This window comes from Argopecten irradians, chromosome 1, assembly GCF_041381155.1.
Source record: "Argopecten irradians isolate NY chromosome 1, Ai_NY, whole genome shotgun sequence".
Classification (NCBI taxonomy): Eukaryota; Metazoa; Mollusca; class Bivalvia; order Pectinida; family Pectinidae; genus Argopecten; species Argopecten irradians.
Window position 1 is genome coordinate 43,262,508 of NC_091134.1, and position 14,760 is coordinate 43,277,267.

Sequence of the window (14,760 nt, forward strand, 5' to 3'; positions counted from 1 at the left end):
AAGGTCACATGTCAAGGTCAGTATGATTGTCCTATAAAGGTCACATGTCAAGGTCATTATGATTGTCCTGTAAAGGTCACATGCAAAGGTCAGTATGAGGCCCAGAAAAAGATAAATGTCATGTTAAGGTCACATTATAAAGTAATTTCATTCCTGGCAGATTATGGGTCAAGGTGAGTATAATCTGCTGTCACAGATGATTTAGTGTCCTTGCCAAGGTCAAATACCAAGGTCATGAGTTTTAAGATCACATATTCTGACTAAGTTGCATGCCCTTTTAATTTTAATGTTGTTATTATACATGTACCAGAAAAATTACCCAGATATAAAGTGCATTAAAAATATGAGCAGTTTTAATGACAAAGTTTGAAATTCTCTTTACAGGGAGATAATGAAGTGCTGTATAAGAAGATTCAGCATGCTACATCTTTTGATATGCCTGAGCCACGAGATGAGGTGGACCTTGAAATGACTTATAGACAGATAGCCATGCAGAATAGTGCATGTACAGACTATCTCATCCCGCACACACAGGGAACCCCAAAGTATCTCCAGCTCATCCGTGACCCAGTCGACCGGCGCAAGTCCTCGCAGGGCTCAAGTCGACACAGTTCCTGTTCCAGTGATATTTACTCTCTTAACTCCAGTCTGCAGGTGGCACTTCCTCCCCTGAAACAATACGAATCTATCCATTCCATAGACTCGGACCTGTGTCCAGATGTCCCATACTCACCAGTCAACACCATTCCAGAGGGTTACGAATTCGTTCCTTATCCTTCCCATCTCACCAGAAACAAAATGGCCACCCCTGATGGGTATGCTGTCGTGAATGGCCCACCGCGGCGTGTGTCGTCTAGTAGTTCACATGATATTCCGAGTGTTCACAACAATCAGTGTGTCTCAAATAATTTAGTTCCTACAGGGTTCAGTGATGGAACAAGTAACAATCTGCCTAATGGTACAGGACCTTCAGACTACAGTTTATTTGTTGGGACCAGTGCCCCACATACCCAGTGTATTCCAGACAGTTCACTTCCAGCAGGATACACTACAGTAAATATTCCCGCTAAGACTGGCTGCCCGGTGGGGACGAGCAGTAGCGCTGAGGTGATTATTAGCTACCCGCGGGCCTCTGTGGAGCGTGGTTACAGTAGCGCTGAGGCACGTCTGTATTATACAGGAACAGCGTCAGACTTGGCTAACAATTTGAAAAACAAGCCCAAGGCAATCTACCCTCACATTGCCTTGACAGACAGCAGGAACTATGTAGACTGTAATAGAAACAAGGCCTCCTATCTCAGCCAGAAATCAGACTGTTCTCATCTGTCTCCTAACAAACTACAGGCCTACTGGGCCAGTAATAGTCGTATCCCAGGAGTTCAGGATACCAAGGTCCCCGGGGGTCGGTCTCGTGGGCAGGTCTACCCTCTCAGTGAGGCCCTGGTGTCGGGCTATTCAGATGTACAGGCCAGCCTGGTATGACCAAGGACATCTTGCAGACAAAATTCTATCTGTCTCTCAATTATAACTAAATATAGTTGACTAAGGGTGTCTCATCCTGTTTGAATACTTAAGATATTTCTCTGGGTTGTACAAGCCAACCTGGTATGACCAAGGACATCTCACAGACAAAATTCTATCTGTCTCTCAATTATAACTAAATATAGTGGACTAAGGGTGTCTCATCGTGTTTGTACACTTAAGATATTTCTCTGGGTTATATAGGCCACAGAGATATGGCTTATATAATCCTGAACACTTTGGATATCTTAAGCATTTTGTATACTAATAATATGGGTCATCATTCTATCATGTAGTAGTGAAGGGATGTAGGATGAATTGGACACTGTGGTGTCCATAGCTCAATCTAATTACTCTTAAAGAGACAATATATGTGTTTAACAATGAAATCATTACTTGGTTACTAAGGACGTTCATGGTTTCTGTAAAGATCTGTTTAACAGCGAGTAAATGATACAGGTTTTCAAACATTCACATATTACCTGTGCTATTTCTGATTCTTGACAACATACTGGCAAAAGACAAAACATAGAGGCGTGAAAATGAAAACTCTCATTTTCATTAGAATTTAATGAACAGAAAAAACACGAGAAAACGAGGTTATCACTGAAAGTGAATTATAGATGTTTTTATATTGAAAACCGTATTCAACCCAATAAGAGCCCCTTCCCAATAAGCCACATCCCTACTCTTTTTGAGGTCTTAAGTTCACTAATAAGAATTCATATGAGTTCCATATAATTTCTTTAATTTATTTATATCGTAATTTAATTTTTGACTTACTTTCTAAAATTTGTGAAATGTAGTCAAAATCTGGTCCCATTAAGCGCCCCTTTAATTTCCTCAATTTTGAAGTACCCTGGTTGCTTTTTGGGTTTGAATACAGTAGGGAATATGTCCTTGTGATGAAAGTTTAGAAGTCTGCAATTAACTTCCATGTTATTGTTGTATGTAAATAATTGACCCATGGAAATTCATAATGAACTCTCCTCTCTTTTGATTTAGAAGAGTTCAAATATGTCCTAAGGGGTGAGTGAGTTGATCTTCAGTGTATTGTGCTCCATCATACGACTGTGAGTCTTGTGAACATGTACATTATTTGCTTTTTTGACATTGCATATTTCATTAAAAAATGGTGTATGCACATGTAGTGTTAAAACTTCAGTTGAAAAATTCAGCATTATTTTTAGAAAGATTTCATGTTAAAAAGGAGTAAAATCAGAGATTCCACAGTATTGCCAAAACAATGCACCACTAGTGAAACCAAAGATAGGTAGTATACATGTGTCAGACGACAATCCTCCATTCAGAATTAATTTGTACATGGCTTTTCTCAGGTTCATCCAATTGTGGGCAAAGTCATGTAGTGTTGATCAGTATTGTTTAATAGTTTACAATTTTTTAGTACAATTCTTTATAAACTCTCGTTGAACACGCTCGACAATTAATGGTTGTTCAAGCCAGTCTAAAAACATCCATTTTATTGACTTTTTTGGTCTGACCTAATATTAGAGTCACCAGAATGATAGACTTTTTGTCCATCTGAACCAATTAGGAGAAATTATAGGTGATGTAAATATCAAATGTAAAGCAAACTACATGAGTTCCTTATTGATCATATATCTTTCAAAGCAATACATCACCAAGAATGAAGCTGTTTGCAGATTCTGTTGTATAGCCAGAGCCATTTTAAATACCTACCATTTGCTGAAAGTATTGATATATATATATATATATATATTTGTGATTATTGTACCTTGTTATGACTTTTGTCTTGTTGATAGTGTTTATGATGTTGTTTATCAAATTTTAACAAAGTCCCATAAATATATCATTACATTGTTCTGCTCAGCTATTACGTAAGCTATTATTTGTGGTACAGATGACCTTTTGTTTATAATTTCAACCTTGTTTTGAAGTAACCTTGACTTCTTGTCTAGACTTGTTTTATACATGAGGTGACCTTGAACTTTTTGCATTTATGTAATGAGTGATATTGACCTCAAAGCTTTATTCAAAAGTGACAATTTGACCTCAACTCTTATAGGAGATGATGAACTCCAAGGTTTATATATGAGATAACCTTGACCTTTAAGTTTTATGCTAGAGGTGACCTTGACCTCAAACCTTTACCATATTTGTTGCCATTCCAACTAACTTACAGCAAGCCTTTGCCATTGCATACAGTTAAAGTCCTTGTTGGTAAATATTGAAAAACAATCAGATTTGAGTGGGCCATGCAGAAAAAGAAATAGTTTGATATTTTTAGAACTTACTTGAACAATGATGCGTAATATCAGATCAACAGATTTGTGTGATCAAAAGAGTGCTTTACTTCCACAAAGTTGGAATGGCTGTGTTTTTATTGAGTCGCCATTTGTAGCCACAGTAATTCTTTACTAGATGGGTTCTAGTCATTGATGATTCTTTGATGTTATGGAATTATTCTTATCATGCCCTAGATACTTTCCTTTTATAAAACTCCAGTTAACATTGGTTATTTAGTGGAGGTTGTCCTGTTTTGTCAATAAAGGAAGCAAACATTTACATACAATTGTAGGCCTCTAAAATAACCTTATTGAAATGTATGTCTTGAATAAGCATACAATCTTACAAATTGAAACATGAGGTAAAACTTGATAAGAGAAGCAATATAAATATATGTGTGTGGACTAATAAAAGGTAAGCAATGCATAGGTATGTGGGAAACAAATAACATATAGGCAATATGGGAAGCGACCAAAGTGTGGTCAATGTGGGAAGCAACCAAGGTGCGGGCAATGTGGGAAGTTACCAAGGTGAGGTCAATGTAGGAAGTAAGCAATGTGTGGTCAATGTGGGAAATGACCAAGGTGTGGGCAATATTGGAAGCAATGAAGGTGTGGGCAATGTGGGAAGCAGCCAATATTTAGGCAATGTGGGTTTGAAGCAACCAATGTGTGGTAATGTGGGAAGCAACCAATGGGTAGGCAATGTGGGAAGCAACCAATGGGTAGGCAATGTGGGAAGCAAGCATTGTGTAGAAAGAAATAAATGTTACTAATATTGACAAAAGAAATAATTTGTTTAAATAGCCGACGGCAATAAGGTGACAATGATAGATTTTTTTGTATATTTTTGTAAAGAATATAGAAACAGAAGAGTGCTATGTCACTATACAATTAGAAAGGTTTGTTTTAAGCAAGCCAGACATTTTATATTCCCTTATATGTAATTATACATATAAGCTTTAACAGTATGAATTTTACTTTAATGTGCTTTAGAAAAGGTGAAACAATGCACAGTAAAATTGTGGTATAAGCAATAAGATTTCTCTTTTGAGAGATATATTGATAGAAGCCTTGTATAGAACCCCGGTGACCCTCAATTTGCCCATGTTTGTCAAGTATAATCTATGAGCAGGGTCCAAGCAAGGATTTTTGTGTACATTTGTGAATTGTTTTATTTTGACCAAATTGTTTTGGCTATTATTTTTATCAAACTGTCATTTTCTTCCCATATTACTTTAAAATAGACTGCAAATTGACAACAAGTTTTTTTTTCAAATTTACTTTATAGGAGATAAAGATATCATCAGTTGTATGGAAATACAATTACAGATAGCATCAATATAAATTTGGTAGAGAGCTTGTTTTGATTTGTTTAAAATGAAACTTCTTTTCTTTCATTTGAGAAAAAACAAGTATTTTACATATTTCAAAGTACAATTGTACAAATTAACCTACAAGGTATTTTATTTTATTGAAAGACAAACTGCTAAAACAGCATTCCCAATATAGCTATTACTAACACAGATTTAGTCAGTTTACTTGGGAAACAGGTATGATCATTTTACCAACAGGGACTTGGCATAAATTTCTAACCAATAATATCTACGTACATATATATTTTAGACTAGAATTGATACTATAATATATATATACATTGTATATATATATATATTTAACAATATTGTTGGTTTGAAATTTGTACCAGGTCCCTGCAATTTTCCTGTATTACAGGTATGATCAGTTTACCTGTATTACAGATATGATCAGTCAATTTACCTGGTGTACAGGTATGATCAATTTACCTGGTGTACAGGTATGATCATTTAGGTATATTTCAGTCAGCTTGCCAGATTTTGTTGTCAATGTTATCATGTTATCCTTTTTTTTCTAATCATCAGTCTTTATTGATTACAGATTATTTTATGATTAGATAAAGGATGTTAAATTTTGAAGAGCTTTCTTGTTATCTTTTACACTTGATATGTCACCTTGTATATTTTGGTTGGGATTATTCAAATGAAGCCATTAGGAGTCCAGGCAAGGTAACAGTAGTCAAAGAGGTCAGTTTCAATGTGACCATATAATAAGAGGTCATGTCAGAGGTCATGGACTATGTGACCTTCAGAGGTCATATCAGAGGCCAGGGATCATTTGACCTTTAGGGGTCATGTCAGTGTCAGAGGCCAGGGATCACATGACCATTAGATGTCATATGAAATATACTAGGAACCATGTGACCATTAGAGGTTACATCAAAGAAACCAGGAACCATGTGACCACTAGAGGTCATGTCAAAGATACCAGGAACACCATTAGAGGTCCCACCAAAGATACCAGGAAACATGTGACCACTAGGGGTCATGTCAAAGATACCAGGAACCATGTGACCATTAGAGGTTAGACCAAAGATACCAAGAACCATGTGACCATTAGAGGTTAGACCAAAGATACCAAGAACCATGTGACCATTAGAGGTCATATCACAAATACCAGGAACCATGTAACCATAAGAGGTCATATCACAGATACCAGGAAGCATGTGACCATTAGAGGTTACACCAAAGATACCAAAAACCATGTGACCATTAGAGGCCACACACAAGATACCAAGAACCATGTGACCATTAGAGGTCATATCACAGATATCAGGAACCATGTGACCATTAAGGGTCATATGACAGATACCAGGAACCATGTGACCATTAGAGGTCATGTCAAAGAAACCAGGAACCATGTGATCATTAGAGGACATATCACAGATACCAGGGACAGTGAGACCATTATTATATAAACATAAAGGTTATTCAAATGATTTTTTTTCATCATTTAATTTCTTAAAATATGATAAATGTAATCAATATAATTATGTACAGAACTAACATTGAGGTACATTTATAAAAGTTTCAAATTGCTTGAACAAAGATTAATTACATGCATATGATTGTTTTATAAACTATTATTCAAAATTCTATATAAAACATACAGAATTATGTGGGAAAAAAAGATATCTTTCACTCACAAGCAATGCTCTATGTCAACACAAATAAAAGACACATAACAGTAATTGTTGTTACCATTATTATGTCATACATTAGTGTTTGATAAATACAGTAAAACCCACCTTTGTACTGGGTATATAGACCATCTGCTTGGTATGACCACTTCCTTAGAATTTTAAATGGACAATTTCAACCCAATTTAAAATGTGTATCAAGACCAGTTAACCTCAAAATAACAAAAACAAAACAAATTCCATGTTGTTCAGTAACCCAAACCATGTTGTTCAGTAACCTAAACCATGTTGTTCAGTAACCCAAACCATGTTGTTCAGTAACCCAAACCATGTTGTTCAGTAACCCAAACCATGTTGTTCAGTAACCTAAACCATGTTGTTCAGAAATATGAAAATACATGTAGGAAATGTTTTGAAATTGTTAACAAAATTTCAATGGTAGTATGCTACATCAAATAATTTCTTATAGAAATAATGACTTAATAAGTCCCTGCTAGTTACACACTTTGCGAATCATAATATAAGCTATACACTTTGTACTTTATAACTTATTATCAAAGATATTACATATAGGCCTACTTCTAATGCCTTAACTGTTTGATGAAATACTATAAGTAGCTGTTACAAGTTTTAAAGAAACTCTCTCACAAATAAGTGCAAGTTTTGTCTTTAAATAACAGTTTCTGGAATTAATTTACAACATTAGGAAGGTTTACAAAGCTTTTTTATTACCTATTATTTAGTTATCAAATAATAGTACATGAATTTTCTTTCCTTAATTTTTAAATTGAATATGGTTATTCCATTAAATATTTCTTTCTATGAGCTTTCCTTGATAGTTTTTAAACTTTAAAACAAGTTTTTAGGTAAGTTTTTGAATGAAAAACACAATCAATTTATATAGCATAACATCATGTAACTTGAAATGTGTTGTATGGTGATCATGAATGTTGTATCAACTAATTGACAAGTCTTTATGTTTTCAGTTCTGTAACATTCATGAAAAAAAACATAACAAAATTCATTACATAACTTAAACTTTTGAGAACAGAAGACAAAATCTTATGACCTTATGATTTGAGGTAAAATTGATATAGAAAACTAAAATCAGGTCAAACTTGCTGCTATAAAAGGGGGTGATGACTAGCGATTAACGTGTAGAGAAATGAGGCCCAACGAAGATTTTAACAAAACAATGATAAAACAATCACAACATGTTGACAATGGTTTCTCTCTCAAAGCTCTTACACACTAAACGTACACACGTGTTTTATACATACTCAATTTCTGCAAGTTTATTTCCTCTGTATGAATGCCAATGTAAGGCAAGAAGTATGATTAAAGGAACGCCAATCAAAACCTGGGTGTCAAGATTTGCTAAACATTTCAAGTTTTCAACAGTACCATACATGAGGCTACATGCACATCTTCAACAGCAGCAAGCATATCATACATAGGAAGATACAATAACTTTACCTTGGAGTCCCAGACAGGTTAAGATGAATTCCGTGATTGACATCGCCATGATTTACTACCTGTACATAAAAGTACTGTAAGATATCTAAACGGATTATACACTGGAGAAGATCTAAAGGTATTTCTCAATGCCAGTCGGACAATTTCAAATACAAAAAAATGTACACAACAACAAATTGTTTGTACATTAATGTTTGTTCTCAGCTCTCTTGCCTGTGTCTTTATGGAATACCTTATCCCTCTCTCCCTCCGCCTCCCTCCCCCCAAAATAAAATCTTTTTAAAACTCAGAATCTGAAAATTGCTTATTTATAAACTGGCTTATTACTGTATTTTTCCCACAAGGGAGAAAGTTTTAATGCCTACAAGTATTAAAATTTATACTTGACACTGTGGCAGGATGCAGTACTCCGTAACTTATCACATCAGAGGCACTTTAAATAGTTCACATGATTATCCTAGAACCTCAATCTAGAATAATATTTCTTATTAAACACCTCATGTACAAATAGTAGACATTTGTTAACATTGTGATAAATTACTATGTAACCATGACAATTGTTAGGACCAACTTATCAGAGGACTGAGATGTTAGAACACATCTGAAACTGATGATATGTTAGGCGAGATTTAATTAATTAGGAATAATTAACACAATTTAACACTATAAGTCTTTAAGAGCTGCCAACTGTCGTTCTATATCTGCTTCAGCATTAGAACCAGATGCCTCACCAATCTTTCCTCTGTGTACTGGTGCATCAGCCAGCTGGAAGATAATCAAGACACACTTTTAGTAAATAAACTGGAATACCTTTACAGTTCCAATAATAGTTTTCTTGATGTCAATATAAAAAAAATGAATACACAATCTTTAAATTCATGTAAAAGTCAAAAAATTTCAAATGTCTTAATCCATCAAAACAACATATAAAGTGAGAATTTATGAGTGTTTACAACTTCATTAAAATAAATTTCCTTATAATCAATTTTGTTGTATAGAGTAGCATTATTTTCATATTTATAATAGTTCAACATTACTTCTATTTTTCGTAGAAAGCAGTTCTAGATTTATAAAGTGTTTTCTCTATTACCACAGCTATTCTTATTACCTTTCCTGACATATCAATGCCAATCTCATCCAGTACTTGTGAGACAATTGCGTCAGATTCCTCCTCCTCGTCAGAGTCACCCAGAATATCATCTAATGTGTCATTGACTGCAAATAAAAACACGATGAAAATACAATACCCTAATTATTATCATGAATTTTTTCCTTTAATGAATGAAAAGCTATTTCTTATTTTTCTTTCCTTATTTTTCATAAGCACATAATTATTTTTCAAATAACTGATGTAATAGAACTACTTGGTAATACAGCTAATTGATACGAGATTGATAAAGTATCGTTTACTTTTATGTCAAAACTTTACATACTCATTTCTTCTGACATTTCCATTTTCATTGATTCTTTAGTGAAGTCCTGCATGGTCTTGGCAGTTTTCATGGGATCCATCACCTTGTTCATCTGTTGCATTGTCTATAAAAACAAACACCCACATAAAATAAATCAGGAATACTAACAACAAGCAACAGGAAATAAAATGTTGTTGACACCCCTTATTGTTATTCAAAGCACATTTTCCCATTGCTGCATTACTATATCAATGTTGTGTCAATGACTTGTTTACTATATATTACTATCTTAAATATATATCATACATATCCAAAATACTGGTAAATCTTGTAGCAATATGATATAAGATATAATGTTTTCATAAAATCAATCTTTTCTTGTCCAGAACCAAAATAGGATATTTTTTATTATCCTAATCGATGTATTAATTTGATAATTGTTATTTATTCCTTTTGCACATTCCTGGGACATAGCGACACTTATAAATTGTAATAATTAAGAAATTTATATTTTACAATTAATGCATGTGTAAATCTATATACTTTACCTTTGTTGTTGTAGCCATGGCAGCTCCCATTTTCATATTTGAGTGCATAACCTGAAGAAATTAAATATTATAGGGTTGCATGAATTGATAAATGTATTTAAGCATTGATGTAACTATTTTTTAAATTTTATCGGGGTATGAAAAAAAAAATTGTTTGCAAACTGTGTGAATCCGCATAGCGGATTCTCACAAAAGTTTGCGAAAAAAAAAATTTTCATACCCAGATAAAATTAAAAAATAGTGACATCAATACTTATAATTAATTTTATACTCTAGTTGATAAAATGAAGTATGTTTAAATTTAACATTATAGTGGTTTTTCAAGGGATTCTTTTTTCCGGATCAATATGCATCGTCAATGTCTCTATTGTGACGTCACGATGACGTCAGGATTTCGTGCCATTTTCGGATTTTTGTTCATAGTAGCATGCAAAAAAAGTATTGGCCAATCAGAAAGCCAGATTTGGTCAAAGAAAAATTAATTATTGTAGTACATATTTAGGAAACAAGCAAATGAATTCAATGTCAATTCAATCAAATTCGAAGATGATTCTGTGCCGTAATTTACATATCTTGATTGATATTCAATTTATTTAAAACCAACTTACTGCATTATATGCATATATTAAAAGTATGTTTAATATGTGTTATTAAATACCTAATAACCCAACCAATTATAGGTTAATTAGATGAGGTAATCATTAACATATTTCCAAGTATATAAAACTGATTTTTACAAAAAGTCACCCCCCCCCCTCCATCTCCTCCTTTTTCTTGAAAACAAAGTCAGTTCTAGCTACAACCATATAAAACCTCTACATTTATGTGTCTTATAATCAGATATATCTTCGGGTGTTTCAATATCAGGCAGTACCCGGTACTTTTTGCCAGTTGAACCTGGCTGTGGTACCGCCTAATTTGGGCTAAATTATATCAGATAGCATAGAAAAGTACCCCCTGAAATTGCAATTGTACCGCCTCTCCTGAAAGATAATGAAACCCCTGTATCTAACCTTCTGTTGTGTTCCTATAGAGTGTATTTTTGAGCCCACGGCGTAACTCTTCGTCCGCTGTTTTCTCATGTTGACAAGCTGTTTCGCGAGAACTGTTGCTGCTTGCTTATTACCTTGTTTGGCTGCCTTCTTTATTTCTAATTCCTATTTAAACATCAAATAAGACATACAGAAATAGTTAATATCATAACATAGATATTTAATTTTGCTTAAATTTCTTTTATAAATCACATTCTATGGATAAATTTACCCATGCTGTATGAAGTGTTATGTATTAATATATGTAGGAATGACAGGTTTATAGCAAAGGTTGTACATTTTGCCCTCCTCTATCATAACAAATCTTATCTGTACCTATATCCAGTGACTAGGCCGTTTCAAACCTGGACCTATATAGCTATAGGCATTCCAAGGTTTAGATATATAAACATAATATGTTACTTGTGTCAGAAAAGAAATGAACAAAATTATAGCAATTCACACAACAATAACTGATTAACAAGTGTTTTATAATACAGTGTACATATTTTCAAAAACATTTGGTGATCACTATGATTAAGTATCGACACTCATTTTCTTGAAAAAACAAATGAATGGTGCGCGAGCTCGAGTGATCCAAATATAATATGCATGTACAGTTTTGTAACATACAGAGGCTGCATAGTGCTGAAACCAATTAGGGGTCACACATTGAAGAGCAGGCCACACTCGACATTGCTTTGATCACTATGCTAAATAGATATACTGACACATTGTACTCATCCACACAGCCATAAAAGCTACAGCTATTGGACTATGAGGCTGAAATGCCCATATATCCATGTATTTATTATATATAATTTCCCCCTTGCTGACAAGCTTCATCCAAAGCTTCAATGGGATCAACCTGGTATCCTCAGCGCATAACTGTGACTGCTGTTGTGATAGCATTTACATGCAATTAACCTACAGTGAGAATGGGAGATCTCCTCTTCGTGTACATACAGAAGAATTCTGACTATATAATCATATGATTATATATTCATATTCATACCCATAATACGTCAGTTTTGAGATCCCAAATCGACTTGGGTAAAGTGCAATTTACCTTCGATTAGTCCCACCATCCAGTGATTATGACATCATAATTTGATACGAGTTTCATGATGTCGTAATCACCGGAAGGTGGGACTAATCAACGGTATATTGTCATTTACCCCATGTCTTTTTGGGATCTTGAACTACCCGTATTATAAATACCACTGACTTTTCAAGTCACATACCAATTTCTTCTCTTCTCTTTCCAGTTTTTCTCTGTCTCTACCCAAGTCTCTCTCTGTTTTTCGAAGTTCTCTGTCATTTTTCTTGATTTGTTCTGCAGCATATACCAAGAATTGCAGTAATCACAGTATGTTATAAAATACTAATTTCACATAGGAATACAGTAACTGTGTAGCATAATGCAGCATAAATGTACAATATAATTTCTGTAATAATAATCATTACTATGCCTACTAATTATTTTGCTATGTACATGTACAATTTATACTGTATATATATATATAATACAAATGTAGTAGCTTATATCATGAAATTATAGTAATTGAGGCACGTAAAAGACCATATGAAATGATGATAAGGGGGACATCAAATAAAACGATAAGTAATATTAATCAACTAACGCAGTACTGACTTAAATTAATTTTAATAGTGTGTAGAAGAACAGGGAAAATACACATTCCTGTCGAGTGCCCCGACCAGGAATCGAACCCGGGTCTCCGGCGTGGAAATCTACGGCTCTACCGACTGAGCCAAAGAAGCATGCTCCGTCAGCTGAGTGACAGAGACCGTATTTAACACTGTGTACAAGTCACACCGACCCGCTCCTTTTACAAGTGTACTGTAGCGTTAGCAATTCTTGTTTTTCAACTAGAAATGCCATAATTACTAATTAATAAATTAGCCAAGTGGTGTGGAGAATATTCATAAGCACATACATCTAGTTTATAGATGAAAAATATTGGGGAGAAATATTGATTATTTCTATGAATATGATGTGACGCTAATTAATGAGCGATACTTTCATTACAGTCACCGACAGTTATCATCATGAGAAAGTAAACAAACATTGACTGTTCGGAGAGCATACTTACGTTCAACAGTTGGTTTCTTAAAGAACGACATTATTAAAATGTCAGACGTAACTCAAAGAAAATGCCCACCTTGACAGTTAGACCTACAGTGCTATATTTACTCAAATCTGACTCAGTTCTATAGAATATATTTGGTTGATTTTCATGTGATCATGACACAATCCGGAAATAAAACTAGGAAATTAATGACGCATGCGCACTATAATTTCGTGAAGCTAATCACAAAAACGAATTCCGGAATAAGAAGTCGGATACTGACGAGTAGGCTCATATTTTGTCGTGATTCCTTCAGTTCAGATTTAAATTTAAATCTCCGTGTTTAAACATATTTTATTGTCATAACAAAAGACAATAGAATCAGGCAAACGTTATTACAACTTATATAAACCTTCTCTTCACATAAAACGACGAAATAAGAGACAATAAACCTAGACAATGGGCCTATTATACATTGTAGATCTAATTATAATTATATATAAGATCAAAATCTTTTGCTGGACTTTATAAATTGATGCACGTGTCTAAAAAAAACCTTGGTTTACATGATCAGTTTATAGTTTGCTGCCACATAGCAAAACTTTCAAATTCACATCAACATTCAATCTAATCATTTTATTGGGAGAAAAATGATTATACTAGATTACCTGCCTTATTACCAATTCTCTCCGCTATGCTGCGCTCATAAATACTGTATTTTCGGAGCGAAGCCTAGCGGAGAGTAAAAAAACTACGGCAGGCAATCCAGTCTAGAAAAATGATAGGCACTCTCACACTTATGACCACAGATACAATATGGCCTGTTGTAAGATTTATACAAAATAAGTCGAAATTTAACTGGCTACATCGATGTCTTAACTTTGCACCGTGATTTTACCAACCTCATTTAATATTTCGCAGGGATAAAAAATGTACATGTTATGTAGACACACGCACTGACTGGACATCAAATAAGATATTTAGCACGCACAACTCCCTAAATAAATGATGAAAAAAGGTTACGATTTTATCAAAAATACTAGTCCTTCTTTGTACTTAATGTAAAATGCTGGTGAAATAAAATGGAAATTGCCTTTTGGTTTATTATATGTTACATCAACTTTTATTAGAGACTTACATAGCACATACAAATGTATATCTAAATTCCTACTTCTATGTTATTATATAAAAATAACATGATACCAGACAAGCGATCTCACAACATATTATATCGTACTTTAAACTCATTACGGTAAATCTCATTATCCATTATAAATTTGTTATACAGTAAATTAGCCGTAGATATAGTAAATTGGGAGAAGATGGTTGTATTGTGAAATCTTTGTTCACACGTCATGACTACAAATGTTTTCATTTTCAAAGACCTTTACTATCTATA

The 14,760-nt window shown here is 34.0% G+C and overlaps 2 protein-coding genes across 5 annotated transcripts in view; one reads left to right on the plus strand and one right to left on the minus strand.

The window, feature by feature from the left end:
• The window catches only part of LOC138328979 (proto-oncogene tyrosine-protein kinase ROS-like), a 101,549-nt gene extending 95,806 nt beyond the window's left edge, over window positions 1–5,743 (plus strand). For 3 of the 4 annotated variants that reach the window (XM_069275681.1, XM_069275686.1, XM_069275694.1), the window contains one exon: window positions 385–5,743. In XM_069275681.1, the coding sequence (XP_069131782.1) occupies window positions 385–1,482 (1,098 nt within the window). In that variant the 3' untranslated portion in view covers window positions 1,483–5,743. The remainder of the gene's footprint in view (window positions 1–384) is intronic. The other variant, XM_069275699.1, reaches the window with a different exon arrangement.
• A 1,803-nt stretch (window positions 5,744–7,546) lies between these two features.
• On the minus strand, window positions 7,547–13,573 carry LOC138329010 (charged multivesicular body protein 2b-like). Its single transcript, XM_069275711.1, has 7 exons — window positions 13,386–13,573; window positions 12,516–12,607; window positions 11,254–11,397; window positions 10,241–10,291; window positions 9,714–9,816; window positions 9,389–9,495; window positions 7,547–9,045 (listed from the first exon to the last, which is right to left on the minus strand). Exons 1-7 carry the CDS (start codon window positions 13,414–13,416, stop codon window positions 8,944–8,946), a joined length of 630 nt encoding a protein of 209 aa, XP_069131812.1. The 5' UTR covers window positions 13,417–13,573; the 3' UTR covers window positions 7,547–8,943.
• Between the last annotated feature and the right edge of the window lie 1,187 nt (window positions 13,574–14,760).